The following is a 20,997-nucleotide window of genomic DNA, read 5'->3' as shown; positions in this document are numbered from 1 at the left end:
GAAACTGATGAAATGTATGATGAGATAAAAGAAATTATTCAGATAGTGAAGGGAGATGAAAATTCAATAGTCGTGGGTGACTGGAACTCGATAGTAGGAAAAGGAAGAGAAGGAAACATAGTAGGTGAATATGGAACGGGGCTAAGAAATGAAAGAGGAAGCCGCCTGGTAGAATTTTGCACAGAGCATAACTTAATTATAGCTAACACTTGGTTCAAGAATCATGAAAGAAGGTTGTATACATGGAAGAGGCCTGGAGATACTGGAAGGTTTCAGATAGATTATATAATGGTAAGACAGAGATTTAGGAACCAGGTTTTAAATTGTAAGACATTTCCAGGTGCAGATGTGGACTCTGACCACAATCTAGTGATTATGAACTGTAGATTAAAACTGAAGAAACTATAAAAAGGTGGGAATTTAAGGAGATGGGACCTGGATAAACTGACAGAACCAGAGGTTGTACAGAGTTTCAGGGAGAGCAAAAGGGAATGATTGACAGGAATGGGGGAAAGAAAAACAGCAGAAGGAGAATGGGTAGCTTTGAGGGATGAAATAGTTAAGGCAGCAGAGGATCAAGTAGGTAAAAAGACAAGGGCTAGTAGAAATCCTTGGGTAACAGAAGAAATATTGAATTTAATCGATGAAAGGAGAAAATATAAAAATGCAATAAATGAAACAGGCAAAAAGGAATACAAACATTTCAAAAATGAGATCAAGAGGAAGTGCAAAATGGCTAAGCAGGAATGGCTAGAGGACAAATGTAAGGATGTAGAGGTATATCTCACTAGGGGTAAGATAGATACTTCCTACAGGAAAATTAGAGAGACCTTTGGAGAAAAGAGAACCACTTGTATGAAGAACAAGAGCTCAGATGGAAACCCATTTCTAAGCTAAGAAGGGAAAGCAGGAAAGTGGAAGGAGTATATAGAGGTTCTACACAAGGGTGATGTACGTGAAGACAATATTATGGAAATGGAAGAGGATGAAGATGAAATGGGAGAGTTTGACAGAGCACTGAAAAACCTAAGTCAAAACAAAGGCACCAGAAGTAGACAACATTACATTATAACCACTGACAGCCTTGAGAGAGCCAGCCCTGACAAAAATCTACCATCTGGAGAGAAAGATGTATGAGACAGGGGAAACACCCTCAGACTTCAAGAAGAATACGATAATTCCTATCCCAAAGAAAGCAGGTGTTGACAGATGTGAAAATTACCGAACTATCAGTTTAATAAGTCACAGCTGCAAAATACTAACATGAATTCTTTACAGACGAATGAAAAAACTGGTAGAAGCCGACCTTGGGGAAGACCAGTTTGGATTCTGTAGAAATATTAGAACACGTGAGGTAATTCTGACCCTATGACTTACCTTAGAAGATAGATTAAGGAAAGGCAAACCTACATTTCTAGAAATTGTAGACTTAGAGAAAGCTTTCGACAATGTTGACTGAAGTAGTCTCTTTCAAATTCTGAAGGCGGCAGGGGTAAAATACAGGGAGCAAAAGGCTATTTACAATTTGTACAGAAACCAGATGGCAGTTATAAGAGTCAAGGGGCATGAAAGGGAAGCAGTGGTTGGAAATGGAGTGTAGCCTATCCCTGAAGTTATTCAATCTGTATATTGAGCAAGCAGAAAAGGAAACAAAAGAAAATTCGGAGTAGGTATTAAAATAAAAAAATAAAAACTTCGAGGTTCACCGATGACATTGTAATTCTGTTAGAAACAGCAAAGGACTTGGAAGAGCAGTTGAACAGAATGGACAGTGTCTTGAAAGGAGACAGTAAGATGAACATCAACGAAAGCAAAACGAGGATAATGGAATGTGGTTGAGTAAGTCGGGTGATGCTGAGGGAATTAGATTAGGAAATGAGACACTTAAAGTAGTAAATGAGTTTTGCTATTTGGGGAGCAAAATAACTTATGATGGTCAAAGTAGAGAGGATATCAAATGTAGACTGGCAATGGCAATGAAAGCGTTTCTGAAGAAGAGAAATTTGTTAACATCGACTACAGATTTAAGTGTCAGGAAGTCGTTTCTGAAAATATTTGTATGGAGTGTAGCCATATATGGAAGTGAAACACGGATGATAAATAGTTTGGACAAGAAGAGAATAGAAGCTTTCTAAATGTGGTGCTACAGAAGAATGCTGAAGATTAGATGGGTAGATCACATAGCTAATGAGGAGGTATTGAATAGAATTGGGAAGAAGAGAAATTTGTGGCACAGCCTGACTAGAAGAAGGGATATGTTGGTAGGACATGTTCTGAGGCATCAAGGGATCACCAATTTAGTATTGGAGGGCAGCGTGGAGGGTAAAAATCATAGAGGGAGACCAAGAGATGAATACAGTAAGCAGATTCATAAGGCTGTAGGTTGCAGTAGGTACTGGGAGATAGAGTAGCATGGAGAGCTGCATCAAACCAGTCTCTGGACTGAAGACCACAACAACAACAGAAAAAGGCAGTCCAGATCACAATAATTTCTGATTTGTTAATTTCAGTAACTGGTATCTGCTATACTTAAAAAGAATAAAAATTGTATGTGAGGATAGGGGGAGTGGAGAGAACAGATCTTCATATGAATGGCTGTCAAATAGTTTCTGTTCTTTGTATTGCTGCAGTGCATATGAAATACAGCATAACTCCAATGTGGGTATAGAGACACTGACAAGTAGGCAAGGGATCAATATGCATTCATGTCTTTCCAACATGTGTGCGATAAATGCAGATACATAAACTACAGCGACATTATTAGAAAATTAATCTGAACAGGACCAATGTTCTGTTCGTTTTTTTTTTTTTTTTTTTTTTTCCCCCCCCCTCAGCTGCTGAAGGACAAATACCGGTAGACATCCACTGGAGAATACAGAATATGTATGGGGCAGTACATATGTTGAAGACCACCATTGTGAAATGGTGCCCAACAACATGTGCTGCTGCTTCATGATAATACACGTCCCAATACCGCAAATGTCGTAATGCGGAGGTTACAGCATCTCAGGTGGGAGACACTCTGTAGTTGTCATCTCCCCCCCCCCCCCACCTCCCCCTCCCCTTCCCCCATGTGACTATCACTATCACACCTTCAGTCCCTTAAAAAAAGTCTTGAAGGGTCAACGATTCCTGTGGGGTGAATATGTGCAGCAGGTACAATTAGTTATGCACTTCTTCATGCAGGAGGACACAGTATTTTATGAAAGAGGTTATCTTCCATCTTGTGTGTCGATGGGATGATCTCCTCAATGCTCATGGTGATTTTGCCTGACTGGCATACCAATTCTGGACTGTACATCCTTCAAACGAAAACTTTTTGATCATCCCTCACATGTACATCTGTGACTTGAGAGTTACAGTACAGCATGTGATTGATAGCAGATTGACTTTTCTTAGTTGGCCCCTTTAAACTTGTTATGAACAATAAAGCCACTTAAAATACTGGAGAAGACGTCATGACACAATGTTAACTGTGTAAAGGAAAATATAATTCATAAAAGTGTCAAATTCACAGTGACAGATGGCCAGAACTTGTCTCCATGAGATACAACTCGCAACAAAATTGACAGAAGCATAAAAATTGATAACAATCCTAGCACCTGGAATCTAAGGTTCCTTGTTCAGGCAGGAAAGGGAAACTGATTTACTTTACTGTTTGAGAAAAATGTAGGTCAGGGTGAAAATGACATTCAGTAATGGACAGTGTGTGGAGGATGAAATAGATGAGCAATCTCGTTTCATTCTATGACTTGATAAGGCCATAGCCCTGAAGACCAAATTACTGAAGCAGTCAAGCATAGGTGGTACTTGGTAATAAGAAGGGGATGGTGGTGTCCTTCTGGTGTGTTTTGGAAATAGAAGCTACAGCTTTAGGACTAAGAGAGGAGATCTGTCTGTGGGCCTGGTCAGTAGGATAGTTGCAAGAGTGGAAAGCATTGGAAACCACACACATAACCATGTTAAGTAAACAATCATATATTTTGCTCTTCATGGAAAATGCATTTTTTTTAAATAACAGTGACATTTCTATGTGTTCAAGCAATACATTTATCCTACTGTTTTTAATTTAAGTCAATCTTTGATTTTAATTTCTAATTGGAAGCTTTATTAATTCAAAAAAGTTTTTCCCTATAGAGAATCATGGCAGCGTAGTTTTATCATGTAAGTGTGATGGAGCCTTCTGAACACTGACAAAATATTTAAAAATGTCATTTATTTAGTGGTTAACAGCTGTTACAAAAAATTTGTCTTTGCCATATAACTGCAGAATCTGCATACCATGTGCTGAGAAAACACCTCTGGCTCTATACTGGACAGTTCTTTTGTTCACAAACATTTTGAACTGTGTTATATGATTGCAGAAGAAGAAATAATTCATTGCATCAACTTTCACCAAACACTGTGCATGGTACATCAAACATATGACAGAATTACTAATGAGTACATATTTTGTACAGAAAATTATGTTTGAGCTTTCATGTCTGTTATTATTGTTGTAGAATTACTGTTGAAGTAGTACATGAACCTCAGGTCCATTTAAATAATGTTAATAAGAGCTTGGAAAGTGAAAAATCTGAATTTCCTTTAGCAGTCATTATTTTTCACTTCAGACTTACAATTGATTATTTTTACAACAATATAATTACACCACGAAATTAGAGATTCAAAGAAAACCAACCTTTAAGCCGTGGCTTTGCCCACATACATGCATGGTACATATATTGCACACACCTCCTCCTCCCTCCCCTCTCTGTCCACCTTCCTCTCTTTCACCTCCTCGCCCCTCCTCTTTTTGCCCATCTCCTCCTCTCCCTCTTCCTTTTCTATCTGCCTATTAGCCCTCTTCATCTTCCAACTGCCTCCTACACCTCCCTCTCTCTCTGTCCAAATTGTCCTCACCCTCTCTCTGTCTCTTCCTTTCCCTCTCTCTCTCTGTCTCTTTCTTTCCCCTCTTCTGTACATCTCCTCCTCCCCCTCTCTCTGTTCATTTCCTCCTCCTTCTCTCTCTATCCATTTGCTCCTCACCCTTTCTCTATCCATCTCATCCTCCCCTCCCCTCTTGATTATCCCTTGCCCATGCCCATTCACACGTATAACCCCCGGAGTGCATTCCGATACTATCCACTCAATGTGCCAGTTGTGCAGGGCAACCTACATGTCAGGGGTTACCAACATTTTTTCACTCCAACCCCACCCATATGAGAGATTGATGGTACTTCTTTCCAGACAGTTAGCAGTGAGTGTAGCACATTTGCTTGGAAACAACCCAGTGGTTGATGAGATATGAAACATACATACATATCATCTGTTCATTTTGTAAAGAGCCAAAGTTTATTCACAGCCTATGCTACAAAGTCAGCTTTGGCTCAGTGTGTGTCAAGAGTCGTTATTTTGATATAAGTCTAAAGACCATATATGACTTTGGAATGATATTCACTTGTTTTCAGTCACTACCAACCTTAGCTACTAGTCTAATATTCTCATAGCCATATTATTTCCAGGTTTATTTTACCCATTTGTGACTTGCATTTCAGTTTTTTACTTTCAAAGTGAGTTAGTCTGATGCTGCTTCATGGGGGTTGATACCTTCAACTCCTTCCACTCCTGTTTGTGGGAAGAAAGCCGTGATTCAGAGACAAGCTCATAAAATGATGATGAATGATGTAAAATTCTGTGACATGGAAAAACAGCATAACAAACTGCTACACTTATTTGCTCAGTCTAGAAAGTGAGCTGCTGTCTGCACTGGAAAAAGTGTGTCCATCCTAAAGAGACTCCTGAAGTTTACTAATAGTTATTCTGGTGAATCTCCAGTAATTCCAGGAAAGAAGAGGAGGTTAGTTTCAGTAATTCTTTTACTTGACAGTCCTAGTCCTAGTCAATTATTTTCATATGGCATTCAATTACTGCTAAATCACAACTAAGTATTACATAAATTATATGATATACTTTTACCTTGTATAGTGTAAAATGCTTGCAAAGTTTTTACAGAACATCTTTATTTTCTTTACATTCCATGAATTTGGAGAAATGGTTTCAGGAATTAGTTTTGCTGAACCTTCCTCCGCAGTCAGTGATTGTCATAGATAATGCATCACATTGTAACAGACAGCTTGACAAGACACCAATGAGAAGCAACACGAAAGCGATAATGATGGAATGGCTGCAGAAGAAGAATGAGAAATCGAGTTCTCTTCTCTCTGATTGAATTACACAAATCAGCAAATAAAATTTTTGCCATCAACAAAATGCCTTTAAGTCTAAGTCATAAAGTCATTCGCTTACTGCTGTACAACTGCAATCTAAATACAGTTTAACTCACTTTGGCAAATGTTATAAGGGGTTTCAGAGAATACAGGGTAACTGGGGACACATCCAGCAAAACCCTATAAAAGCTTGCACATGCATCTCTTCAAGGTGTCGCTGCAGACAATTTGAGAGCATAGTGCAATACAGTGTCAAAATTAGAAACTGAGTACTGGAGAAACAATGGTATAATGGAAGTTGCCATCAATGATATAATTATTAATGTGCACACAGCTCACTTGAGTGGCCATGAATCAGAACAGTCCAGGATGGACAAATGTGTTAGTGTCAGTCTGAATGAAACTGATAGCCTGGAGTGAATCCATATGTAATGTTTAGGTAATTGAATGTACTACGTTCAACACAAGCAAAAGTAAAAGAGGTCATTGGTAATGTATTCAATGTTAGTAAATTTTACCTCCATCTGTCCAAAGTAGATTTGATGTAATTTCACATGGCCACAGTGTTCATAATTGCTTTACAGTTATTAAAAGTGATGAAATCCATATAAAACATATAACAATTTTGTGGTCTCAAACTCCATGTAATGATGCATCTGTAAAACACTGTTGTTGGCTATGATAGGTTAGCTACGACAAAACAGGTTATGACTACCTGCTTAATAGCTTGTTTGTTTGTCTTTGGAATGAAACATACTACTAATTCTGCATATCAGGGATCCAACAATTAGTAGCTCTGTGGTGGTATGTGGCATTAGATGTCTACACAGAGTTCATGTAACTCATGTAACTAATGGACCGTTGATTTGCATACGTGGTGATGGCATCTGATAGTGAGTCAGATTGGTTCCATGGGATTTACACTATGTGATCAAAAGTATCCGGACACCCCAAAAAACATACGTTTTTCATATTAGGTGCATTGTGCTGCCACCTACTACTGCCAGGCACTCCATATCAGCGACCTCAGTAATCATTAGATATCGTGAGAGAGCAGAATGGGGCGCTCCGTGGAACTCATGGACTTCGAATGTGGTCAGGTGATTGGTTGCCACTTAGACGATTGGGTGTCACTTGTGTCATATGTCTGTAAGCAAGATTTCCACACTCCTAAACATCACTAGGTCCACTTTTCCTGATGTGACAGTGAAGTGGATACTTTTGATCACATAGTGTACATCAGGTTAAACTTGGTCTCTGAAACATCAATGTGAGTTCACTGTAATGCTTCTCAAACCGCTGTCTGGCTCTGAGACATGGACATTTATACTGCTGAAAGATGACATGAAGAGATGCAGATGGTTCACAGCAAATGCAGGAGACTGTCTCCCAAAGCATAATACTTCTCCCACCATCCTGCATCCATGGCGCACTGCACGTTTCTAGCCACCATTCACCTCAATGACAGCGTTTTTGGAGACAGTCATCAAACTAGTGCAGCAAAAATGTGATTCACCCAATGAGCCGACATGTTTCCGTTTATCGACAGTAGAATCCTCATGGTCCCATGCCCACTGCTATCATAATTGATGATGTTGTTGGGTCAACATGTGAACACAAAGAGGTGGCCTGGGGTGGAGCTCCATGTTCAACAATGCACAATGAACAGTGTGCTCTGAAACACTTGTGCATGCACCAACACTGTGTTCTCTCAACAGAGATGCCACAGATCACCATCTATCTTATTTTACAGAGCAGAAAAGCTCTGAACCCCACATTCTGTCAAGAGACATGGATCTCCAACCATTTAGCACCTACTGATAGTTTCACTGTCCTTCTACCTCTTTCTGTAATGCTCAAGACAGTAGCATGTGAACATTTGACCAGCTTCACCATTTTAGAGATAATCATTCACAGGTTCTGTGCAGTAATGATCTGTCATTTTTCAAAGTCACTTATCTCAATGGATTTCCCCAAGCTTCCTCAGACTTTTATTGTCAGCCACTAAGATGTTTTGAAAAGCATTAAAAATATATTTTCTTGGTCTGTAAATAGGCTGGCACAGAGATATACATATGATGATTTAGTGTCTTATTTTTTAAATAACAAGTGGTAAATGAACCTGCTGTCCACAAGAAGAAGGAAATGTTTCAGCCTCTTCTCTTGTATGTAATCCACAAACAAAAAGAAAGATTATACAAAAAGTCTAACATCAATAGATTACAGTTTGACCTTTCTGATCCAAGCCTGTAGATTGTGCTGTTGTATATGACCATGAATGGCTCCTGTGCTATGTCCTCAATATGTTTCAAGTGTCAGTCATGTTTAGAATGGTGTTCTGTGTAGTTGTGAATGATTATGTTTGAGCTAAGTGACTTTGCATGTGGGCAAATTGTTGGTGCTGATACATTGGATGCTTCCATAACCACACTGATCAGAACTGGATTGGAAATCACAATTAATGATTTTCTCAAATGCTTACGTTCAGCAAAATTTTGTGTGTGTATGTGCTGATTTTTGAGACAAAAACATAAAAAGTAGGACTACTTCACACACTTCTATTCTGTAATATCATATGGAATAATTCTCTGGGGAAATTCTATAATTAGACATAAATTATTCATATCTGGTGTCCATCCTTCATCTACATATAGGTAATTGTTCAAAAGCTAGATCTTACTAACAACAGCATTATTACACAATTACTCTCTTATAAAATTTACTGTAAGAATCAGTCATAATTTGAAAATGATGAAAGCGATCATAAAAATAGCTCTAGGACAATAAAATAGCCTGCAGTATCAACTTCTTAGCCCCACTTGGTGCACAAAGCGGCAAAGTATGCACCCTAAAAAGGGGTGCTTGTAGACAATGAAAACAGTTTTAAAACCAAACTGAAAATATTTCTCCTTAAAAACTCCTTCTCAATAGATAAATTTCTGAATAAATAATATTTGTGTGGAACAGGATTACAGTTCCATAGACCAGAGTGATTGGACGGCTGAGTTCACACAGAGACCCAATCTCATGGGGTATAGCACAGAACCCACGTCCAGGGTTATGGATGATGATCTCAATGGTAGCAGTGGCCCTGAAGGAAACTTCAGTACACCAAAGCTGGAAGATGAGGCGACCCTCCTTTCTGGGTATGAAATGAGACTGGAACCGCTGCCCTGTGGTGGAATGGGAACTCCAAAGGTTAAGGGAGATAATCCTTACACATAAATCTTCAGAAGTGATAGGCCTAGTAAGTGGACTTCAGAACAAATGAAAGTGTTTTCACACCTCAATGAGGCCTTGGATGGAAACACTAATTTTCAAAATAATGACTCTAGCACTCCCTTTGGCAATGATACTAGTGATGGTGCAACACCTGATACTACATCACAACCAAAGAGGAGAACACACAAAACTCCATATGAGACTAAGATCAGATCTTTCACACTTAATATTCTGACACTAACTGGCAAAACCGAGAATGCCTAGACTTGATGAAAATTATGAAAATCAACATACTTGGATTCAGCAAAACCACAAGGAAGGGGCAAGGATCAAAAGAACTTAGAGATGGATATCATCTATTCTGGTCAAGAGGAGTCCGAGCAAAAAACCTCTCCATATTGGGCTAAAATTAAATCCTTTACAGAACATCAATAATGTTCAGTGCTATGCACCACCTAGACTGGTTGTGAAGAAGAAGAAAATGATTATTTTAAAAAAGGTCTTGGTGAAAGAGTAAAAGGGGAAGGAACATTATCACAGTGATATGAATGCCCAGGTGGTGACTGCATTAGATGAATATGAGAGTATTCTGAGGTCACATGGATGATGTCCACAAAACCAACCAAAATAAGGAACTATACAGAACTGATTCAACTTGCAAGTCACTGAAGTGGCGACAAATTGAAAGACTTGCACCAGGCAGCTGAACAACCCCAGACAGAGTCTCCCAGCCAATAATGCCATAAAACCATTTACGCACTGAATCACTAAAAAATAGGAACGATTAGTTGCTACAGAAGAAAGAGGGAAGTGGCTGAACAAGTGGAGTAATGAAATGAAAGACGTTAATGGCAATAATAAAATGCTACATGGGATAAATAAAAATAGAAAAAGATATAAGGAACAGACCACCATGTGGCACAACATGCAGTTGAACATAACATGCTTGATTTCAATGGCTGCTGCACCACTCAGATCATCTGGATCCTTCTCTCCACCAATAGCTTTTCTGAACTGTGGAGAGGGGAGTTATCCTTACAAGACATTCTTCGACCCTGAAATTATACTGGCCTTAACCTACAATAGCCTACTGTCCTCAAAACCTCCATTCAACAGTTTCCAGCCCTCTGTCCTATCACCTCCTCCCAACTCACATCCTCTTACCCTAACTGTGTGCAGCTCTCTGCCAACACAGCTATCACTCTTTCCCTCTGTCTGCTCCTTTGCTTTTTTCCACCCACTGCCTCCCTTCCCTCACAACCTCCTGATGCTGCACCTGGCAGCCCTGTCCTGCTGCCTTCTAGTCCCTGCATGCTCTACCAGATAGCACTCTTCTCTCCCCCCACCCATATCCAGTTATCCCTCCCACTTCCCTGCCCCTCTCCAGGTTGCTGCTTTCGTTCACTGCAACAGTTTGAGTCTGGCCTGAGCAGCTAGAGATAGTGGTCACATGTGCGTGAGATGTTCCCTGCTTGAGTGGATGTGTGTGTGTTTTCCTTTCTTTCCTGAAGAAGGCTTTGGCCGATAGCTCAGTGTGTAACTGTCTTTTCACTGTGCCTGTCTATAGCTCCACATCATCTTTACAGTGAGTGGCAATCAATCATTTTCATATTTGTTGACTCATCTAATGGGACAGATATTACTTGAAATGATGTATAATATGCCTGGAGATACATCAAAACTGGAATATTTGCCAGTTTTAATGAAATAACTACTGGAGATAAGATCAAAGACATAGGAGCTGCTGGGAAGCAGCCAATCTATGGACTCTTTTGTAAGACCTGGAAAAAAAAGGAAGGTACCTGCTGATCAGAAAATAGGCAACATAATCACAGTTTTCAAGAGAAGTGAAAGAAAGAGATGTTGTGGCTACAGAGGTATCACCTGAATATCTCCAGTGGGTAAACATTGTGAAAGAATAATAGAGCATAAGATAAAACCCTTCATTCTTGGAATATTGGAATAATAGTACAGATTCAGGAAAGGGAGTTCAACAACTGATTAAATTTTTGCTCTCCACCAATTAATGGAAAAATACTATAAATACAACAAGGACCCATGTTATCCTTTCTGGATATAAAGGAAGCATTTGATACTATGAACAGGTATAAGACGGGGGAAACAGTTAAGAAAATTCAAATACAAGAGGACATGGTTCACGGGACCAAGAATATGCATGAAGATAAACTAAAACTAAACACAAAACACTCATAGGAATGGCTGCAACTTTGGCATATGATTTGGGTTAAGGCAAGGTGAAGTTCTGCCTCATCTTCTTTTCATTACTATAATGAATAAGACCCACAGAAGAGTATACCAAACCATTGGAGATGAATAAATGAAAACAAAGTTGCCTGGTGATGAAACCTGTCTATGAGACAACTGTAAAAAAAGACCCAATAAAAACTAGGTGGAAGCTGCAAAGTATATAGTCACATCTTCAGCCAGGAGAAAAGTGAGGTGATGATCATGAAAAGATAGGGCAACCAAAGACACATGTTGAAATGGAGTGGAAACAGCTACAGGTGACCCATCATATCAAAAATCTTGGTGGCATTGACTCTGATACTTGTTGAAAAGAGAATGAAATTACTCACAGAATTCAAACAAGTAGTAACTTCTATCAAACACTTAGAGAACACAAAAGCACCACAAAATGTAAGAGAGTCATCAACAAAACCAGTGGCATAGGTGTGTGAAGCATGGGCCATGAGAAAAAAAGACCTCAGCAGAATTCAGGCAACTGAGATAAGGTTTGTTCTTAGCCCCATTGCAAAAACATAGCTGGATAGAATCTGGAATGAGGACATCAAAAACAGGAAAAAGTTGTAAGATTACAAGACAAAATAACATCACAGTGACTCTCAGTAAGATGGTAACAGGCTATCAAGACATGGTCTGAAACTCAGAAATGAAAGACCAAGACAAGGATCACATCTCGGGTACAAAGATATGGTGAAGTCCAACACTGCAGAGAATGTACCTGGGACAACATCAAAGAAGGAGAGAAGTTCAAAGACTGTAATTAGTGAAGGGGCCTTCAGGGAAGGGAAAAATGTGATTTGTCTGCCAGTTCACATGTTTCCACCCCCCCCCCCCAATACCCACTGCTAATATATCTTCACTCATTGCAGCAGACAACTTCATGGATACAAAGAAGCAAGAGTTGCCTGTATGCAACACCAATCCAAATATTCCTAAACTGTAAGTGTTAATTCAAAAATGGGTCATAAAGGATAAGCACTGACATCCAGTAGCAACTGCTGCCTCATATAAAAGCAGCTTTCCTGTGACCATGTGTATATACCACTGCTATTACCATCATTCAGCACTGCTGGAAGTTATAATTTAAAATCCATGCTTCAACTAGAAAATTATCTCTGGAGTTGTTGATTTTGACACTTTTTTGTATATCTTCTTTGTGTTTTACAGTTTTGTTATGGTTCATGTTGAATATTACACACATTCTGTGTTACATTCATTCTGCGTGACAGGTAGATTACTTTACTTAATTTCATACCATAACCACTTTTTATTTATGATCAGATTACAATAATCAGTAGTTCTGCTGTGGATCTGTTACAGTTTGCTATAGCAGGTAGTACATAATGTTACATTTGCAAAATCCTCTACTTTGCAGAATGACCTCTAGTATACCTGGAAGCTATCACTTAACCTTACAATATCACATAGATATTGTGTCCCAAGCTGCACATAATTGATGGAACAGTCACTCTGACTACTCTAAACATTAGTCTACACTCACCACAGAGTTGTACCCACTTTACTTTCTTAACATGATAAATAGAAGCCTAAAGTTAATTTTAGTTCTGATACAACTTATGAGTAATGTTTTGTTGAGTGAGCCTATAAAGATACAAAGACCACAAAAGAGAAACATATAACTCTCCTCACCAGTACATATAATTAACAATTTTCTCAGTTTTTGGGCACTGATCATATTCTTTTAAATATTGGAGCAGACACAAGAAAAATACCTTCTTACCTTCCTTTTCCTGCTTCACTGTAGTTTCTCCTGTAGCACTTAGACTTGTTTCTGTCATACTCATATTGACATCCTCATTTTGTGTTTCATTTTTTATTATTTGATGAGTGCTTTCATTTCTAGGTGACAGTGAGTTGTCTTTATTGTTTTTCAAAACTGGAGTCTAAAAGTAAAACCATTATTTCAGTAAATTAGAAAATACATGCGAGCGCGCGTGCACGCCCACACACACACACACACACACACACACACACACACATATATATATGGTTATAATAGAAGGAAACATTCGACGATTCCACGTAGGAAAAATATACCTAAAAACAAAGATGATGTGACTTACCAAATGAAGGTGCTGGCAGGTCGACAGACACACAAACGAACACAAGCAGACATATATGTCTGCTTGTGTCTGTATATGTGTGGATGGATATGTGTGTGTGTGCGAGTGTATACCCGTCCTTTTTTCCCCCTAAGGTAAGTCTTTCCGCTCCCGGGATTGGAATGACTCCTTACCCTCTCCCTTAAAACCCATATCCTTTTGTCTTTCCCTCTCCTTCCCTCTTTCCTGACGAGGCAACCATTGGTTGCGAAAGCTAGAATTTTGTGTGTATGTTTGTGTGTCTATCGACCTGCCAGCGCTTTTGTTTGGTAAGTCTCATCATCTTTCTTTTTATATATATATTCACTGTGTTCAAGAAGGAGAACCTTCAGGGATGTGGAACAAGACACAGTATATATACATATAACACAGGCATTGTAGAAACTTTTTCTGTATGCTGTATTAACAATAAACTATCATTACACTGCCTAATTCTACCCATACTGATGTCATATAAATTTAATTGGGTATATTAGTAAGGAACCTGCTACTATGAAAAAAAGTGACCATCTCCTCAGTTTTACTATATAGCTGTTGTTTATTTGTCATTAGAAGCTTAATATTTACTCAATTACAATGGTATTTTTCAAAGAAAATAGTTACCTACATCTGGAAATATTCAGTCCTATTGACAGCACATCACTACTTGTCAAGCTTAGAATGAACACTATCCAGGACACTGAAGTTGCCAAAGTGGCATCTAACTGAAAGACTTGCACCAGGTCATTGAGCCATATGACATAACTATTTTTATTATTATTTACTTGACATGTTACTAGCTCTTGAATCTAGATATTCACATAAATTATTCAGAGGGTAGCTTATGGGGTATGTTTTTAGTTTTCTTTTCAGTTGGTAGGGGTTTCAGATTTCTTGGTTTATGTTAGGTGGGATCTTGCTGAATACTTACACACGGAGGTACTTAACTCCACTCTGAAACTTTAGGCAAGGAGGTGAAGTCTATATGAAAAATAGTTTTGTCTTGTATTATGAATGCATATTACAGTTTAGTTGAAACCAGTTTTTATTATCTGCAACAGAAACCATTAAGGAGAACACACCATGGTTCAGGTCGAAAAAAAATCAATTTTCAGTTTTCATCATATTTCGATAGATTAAAGTATTATTTAAGTACTCTGAAAAGGATTTCACTGAAAAAAATTATTTAAAGAGCATTTTCCTAACACGTGTGTTTATGTGCCACGCCCACTTTTCTGTCACCCTCTTTTCTGCATGTATTTTAGATCTTTATATCCCCCTACATTGCAAGTTTGTGATTTATTCTTACTCCTGAGTGTGTTGGCTATCCTTGGAATCCAATAGTCGGTATTCTTTTGTTTCTGGTGTTTCTAAAAAACACGTTTTCAAACACGGGGTTAGTTTTGTTCAAGTGTGATTGTGAGTAATTGTTATACTTACGTTTTCAGTGCTTTTTTACGTGTGTTTTGTTGTGTTTATTGAAGATGATGAAACATAAAGGCATTTTCAAGAAATGACAATTTAGAGGAAACAAGTTTAGAAAGCTTTCTGTACAAGAGGTGGTGCAAATACTTTAGGAATCAGGCAACTGGAGAATCTTATTCTCACCAGCATTCTCTCCTTGCTGCTGTTATTACAGCAATTAAAGCTATTTTCAGAGACTTGGCTCATCCTGACCTAAGGAAATGTCTGCATGGGCAGACACAGAACCCAAATGAATGTTTCAACAGTATAATTTGGAACAGCCTTCCTAAAATTGTATTTGTAGGCATGCATACAATGAAACTAGGAGTTCATGGTGCTGTTATTACATTCAACTGTGGTAATATTGGAAATTGTTGGGTACTGAAAAAGCTGGGAATTAATCCTGGTGAAAATATGATCACTAGGCTGAAACACTGCCATAAAATAAGGATAGCCGATGCAGACAGGTCTGCATCTAATATGGCCAAGAAAGCAAGACAAACATCCAGGAAGGTGAAAAAGAAGCTGGAAGACCTGCTAGAGGCCAAAGAAGTGCCATCGTATGCAGCAGGACAGTTTTAATTAACTGTAAATAACAAATTTCAAAAGTTTTTTCTTTAGATTCAATTTTCCGCAAACTCAAATTTTCAGTACATATGCCCCATTATATCAGAAACTATCACAGATAAATGAATGAAATTTTCAGAGACTCTGCATAACATAAAAATCCACCTCTGGTACTACATTCATTAATATTCCCCTATTAGGAAGTTTACAAAAAATATTTTCTGCAGAAAAAACTTAATATTTTTTGTTAATAAATTTAAAAAAGTATTTCTTAAAAACTATTAAATGGATAAAGTAGATTTTAGCACAGTTGACTCTATTAGCATCATGTAACATACAGTAAAAATACACTCCTGGAAATTGAAATAAGAACACCGTGAATTCATTGTCCCAGGAAGGGGAAACTTTGATGACACATTCCTGGGGTCAGATACATCACATGATCACACTGACAGAACCACAGGCACATAGACACAGGCAACAGAGCATGCACAATGTCGGCACTAGTACAGTGTATATCCACCTTTCGCAGCAATACAGGCTGCTATTCTCCAATGGAGACGATCGTAGAGATGCTGGATGTAGTCCTGTGGAACGGCTTGCCATGCCATTTCCACCTGGCGCCTCAGTTGGACCAGCGTTCGTGCTGGACGTGCAGACCGCGTGAGACGACGCTTCATCCAGTCCCAAACATGCTCAATGGGGGACAGATCCGGAAATCTTGCTGGCCAGGGTAGTTGACTTACACCTTCTAGAGCACGTTGGGTGGCACGGGATACATGCGGACGTGCATTGTCCTGTTGGAACAGCAAGTTCCCTTGCCGGTCTAGGAATGGTAGAACGATGGGTTCGATGACGGTCTGGATGTACCGTGCACTATTCAGTGTCCCCTAGACGATCACCAGTGGTGTACGGCCAGTGTAGGAGATCGCTCCCCACACCATGATGCCGGGTGTTGGCCCTGTGTGCCTCGGTCGTATGCAGTCCTGATTGTGGCGCTCACCTGCACGGCGCCAAACACGCATACGACCATCATTGGCACCAAGGCAGAAGCGACTCTCATCGCTGAAGACGACACGTCTCCATTCGTCCCTTCATTCACGCCTGTCGCGACACCACTGGAGGCGGGCTGCACGATGTTGGGGCGTGAGCGGAAGACGGCCTAACGGTGTGCGGGACCGTGGCCCAGCTTCATGGAGACGGTTGCGAATGGTCCTCGCTGATACCCCAGTAGCAACAGTGTCCCTAATTTGCTGGGAAGTGGCGGTGCGGTCCCCTACGGCACTGCGTAGGAGCCTACGGTCTTGGCGTGCATCCGTGCGTCGCTGCTGTAGGTGTCCTGCCCCAAAAGATAATTCCATAAGTCAACAAGCAGCAAAAATATGCTAATTAAGTCAGCACAATGAGAGATATTTCTAAGGGCATAGCACATTGAACTGAGCTTTTTGGTTCATTTATCCATTTGTTGACTCCATTTTAACTTGTTATCCAGCTGAACCATCAGGAATTTTACACACTGTGCTTCATTCAGTGTGTGGCCATTAATGTGTGGCAGTACTTGTTAAGTGCCTCTCTGGCTTTCACAAAGGAATGCAAGATGGACATTATTGCTTGCTCGAAACTACACAATATGAGTCTTTGTGAGATTAAGCCTTCAACTGTTAGCTGTGTCTGCAAGAGCTGAGTTTGGATCCTTGATTAATACGTTGTCACATCAAGAAAGATTACAGTTTTTGAGCTAGTTGTCCCTTAAAGTTATTGGAATATCATTTTTACAGATCAGAAACAACAGTTACCCCAGTACCAATCCCTGTGGCACTCCACATGTTATGTTCCCCCCATTCTGAAGTTATTTTTATGCCTGAGGTACCACCTGTTAACAAGACACTCTGTTTTTTCTTATGGAAGTAATATCCCACTCATACCTTATGAATGTCATTAATGCCGCAATACTTCAGTTTGCTAAGTACAATTTTGTGATCCATACTGTCAATGGCTTTACAGAATATATTAGTAGGATAACCGTTCTTGTGCTAGCACTTCATTAGTAGTCTATGTGAAAGCAGAAAGGTGGAAGGAGTATACAGAGGGTCTATACATGGGTGATGTACTTGAGGGCAATGTTATAGAAATGGAAGAGGATGTAGATGAAGATGAAATGGGAGATATGATACTGCGTATAGAGTTTGATAGAGCACTGAAAGACCTAAGTCGAAACAAGGCCCCTGGAGTAGATAACATTCCATTAGAACTACTGACAGCTTTGGGAGAGCCAGTCCTGACAAACCTCTACCATCTGGTGAGCAAAATGTATGAGACAGGTGAAATACCCTCAGACTTCAAGAAGAATATAATAATTCCAATCCCAAAGAAATGTAGACTGGCACTGGCAAGGAAAGCATTTCTGAAGAAGAGATATTTGTTAACATCGAGTATAGATTTAAGTGTCAGGAAGTCATTTCTGAAAGTATTTGTATGGAGTGTAGCAATGTATGGAAGTGAAACATGGACGGTAAATAGTTTGGACAAGAAGAAAATAGAAGCTTTCGAAATGTGGTGCTACAGAAGAATGCTGAAGATTAGATGGGTAGATCACATAACTAATGAGGAAGTATTGAATAGGATTGGGGAGAAGAGAAGTTTGTGGCACAACTTGACCAGAAGAAGGGATGGGTTGGTAGGGCATATTCTGAGGCATCAAGGGATCACCAATTTAGTATTGGAGGGCAGCGTGGAGGGTAAAAATCGTAGGGGGAGACCAAGAGATGAATACACTAAGCAGATTCAGAAGGATGTAGGTTGCAGTAGGTACTGGGAGATGAAGAAGCTTGCACAGGATAGAGTAGCATGGAGAGCTGCATCAAACCAGTCTCAGGACTGAAGACCACAACAACAACAAGAAAGCAGGCACTGACAGATGTGAAAATTACCGAACTATCAGTTTAATAAGTCACAGCTGCAAATACTAATGCGAATTCTTTACAGACTAATGGAAAAACTGGTAGAAGCCAACCTCGGGGAAGATCAGTTTGGATTCTGTAGAAATATGGGAACACATGAGGTAAAACTGACCCAACGACTTATTTTAGAAGCTACATTAAGAAAAGGCAAACCTATGTTTCTAGAATTTGTAGACTTAGAGAAAGCTTTTGACAATGTTGACTGGAATACTCTCTTTCAAATTCTGAACGTGGCAGGGGTAAAATACAGGGAGCGAAAGGCTATTTACAATTTGTACAGAAGCCAGATGGCAGTTATAAGAATCGAGGGATATGAAACGGAAGCAGTGGTTGGGAAGGGAGTGAGACAGGGTTGTAGCCTCTCCCCAATGTTATTCAATCCGTATATTGAGTAAGCAGTAAAGAAAACAATAGAAAAATTCAGAGTAGGTATTAAAATCCATGGAGAAGAAATAAAAACTTTAAGGTTCGCCGATGACATTGTAATTCTGTCAGAGACAGCAAAGGACTTGGAAGAGCAGTTGAACGGAATGGACAGTGTCTTGTAAGGAGGATATAATATGAACATCAACAAAAGCAAAATGAGGATAATGGAATGTAGTCAAATTAAGTCGGGTGATGCTGAGGGAATTAGATTAGGAAATGAGACACTTAAAGTAGTAAAGGAGTTCTGCTATTTGGGGAGCAAAATAACTGATGATGGCCAAAGTAGAGAGGATATAAAATGTAGACTGGCAATGGCAAGGAAAGCATTTCTGAAGAAGAGAAATTTGTTAACATCGAGTATAGATTTAAATGTCAGGAAGTCGTTCCTGAAAGTATTTGTATGGAGTGTAGCAATGTATGGAAGTGAAACAGGGACGATAAACAGTTTGGACAAGAAGGAAATAGAAGCTTTCGAAATGTGGTGCTACAGAAGAATGCTGAAGATTAGATGGGTAGATCACATAACTAATGAGGAGGTACTGAATAGGATTGGGGAGAAGAGGAGTTTGTTGCACAACTTGACTAGAAGAAGGGATCGGTTGGTAGGACATGTTCTGAGGCATCAAGGGATTACCAATTTAGTATTGGAGGGCAGTGTGGAGGGAAAAAATCGTAGAGGGAGTCCAAGAGATGAATACAGTAAGCAGATTCAGAAGGATGTAGGCTGCAGTACATACTGGGAGATGAAGAAGCTTGCACAGGATAGAATAGCATGGAGAGCTGCGTTAAACCGGTAACAGGATTGAAGACCACATCAACAACAACAACAACATTAGTAGGATCTTGTATTGTTTTCTTTTATATTGTTTCATTCCTTTGTGAAATCCAAATAGACAGGCACTTAACAAATACTGCTCAGCATTCTATCATAGGCCACTTTTTCAAACATTTCTGAAAATGCAGGAAAAAGTGATGTAGACCTGTAATTAGAGGTGGTTTGCTTGTCACCAGTTTTATAGAGGGTGCTGCTACAGCATATTTAAGTCAGACAGGAAATATGTCCTGAGTCAATTTTGATTATGAAGATAACTTATGGGTAATATCCCATCAAGTCAGCACAAGATTTAATATTCTGCTAGCAGAATTACTAACTTGTAACACCCTGATGTATTCTGTTATCTACTTACGGACTCTGTTTTTAAAACTAATTCATTTTTATGGGGCATGCAGTGTCAGCACAATTAAATCTAATAACAGTATTTGTAAATAGTTTTGGATTAAAGGACGCCCCTCATCAAAAAGCAGAAGCATTTATTTGTCGATAGGCAAACACCAAAAGAAAGAAAACTTGCTAGCTTTCAGAGTAATCCTTTTACAAGCTATAGAAAAACACACACTCATATTTGCACACATGCGCTGCCTGCCTCCCCCCCCCCCCCCACCCACACACACACACAAACATACACACATGCGCAGGAGGTGGCTGGTTTGCCAGGAATGTAGGGAGGGAGTGGCGGCAGGTATATATGATGTGCAAGTGATGCACAATTGTAGGAGCCGGAGGGGACCTGTGCATGGCAAAGGTGATGTGGGAACACATGTTGTAAGGATGAGTATTGTATTGTAAGGATGAGTCTTACCTGTGTAGTTCAGAGAAGGTGGTGGTGGTGGAGGGAGGGATCCAGGGGCCCTGGTTTGTGAAGCAGTCATTGAAATTGAGCATGTTATGCTCAGCTGCATGTTGTGCCACTGGGTGGTCAAATTTATTCTTGGCAGACGTTT

The 20,997-nt window shown here is 39.5% G+C and overlaps 1 protein-coding gene across 1 annotated transcript in view; it reads right to left on the bottom strand.

The window, feature by feature from the left end:
• LOC126154210 (uncharacterized) overlaps positions 1 to 20,997 on the bottom strand; it is a 79,486-nt gene that overhangs the window by 19,531 nt on the left and 38,958 nt on the right. Inside the window, exon 8 of the mRNA XM_049916122.1 lies at positions 13,438 to 13,600. Coding sequence (XP_049772079.1) covers positions 13,438 to 13,600 — 163 coding nt within the window. The remainder of the gene's footprint in view (positions 1 to 13,437; positions 13,601 to 20,997) is intronic.

The sequence above is a fragment of the Schistocerca cancellata genome, chromosome 2 (genome assembly GCF_023864275.1).
Source record: "Schistocerca cancellata isolate TAMUIC-IGC-003103 chromosome 2, iqSchCanc2.1, whole genome shotgun sequence".
Classification (NCBI taxonomy): Eukaryota; Metazoa; Arthropoda; class Insecta; order Orthoptera; family Acrididae; genus Schistocerca; species Schistocerca cancellata.
This window is presented reverse-complemented; position numbering and strand designations above follow the sequence as displayed.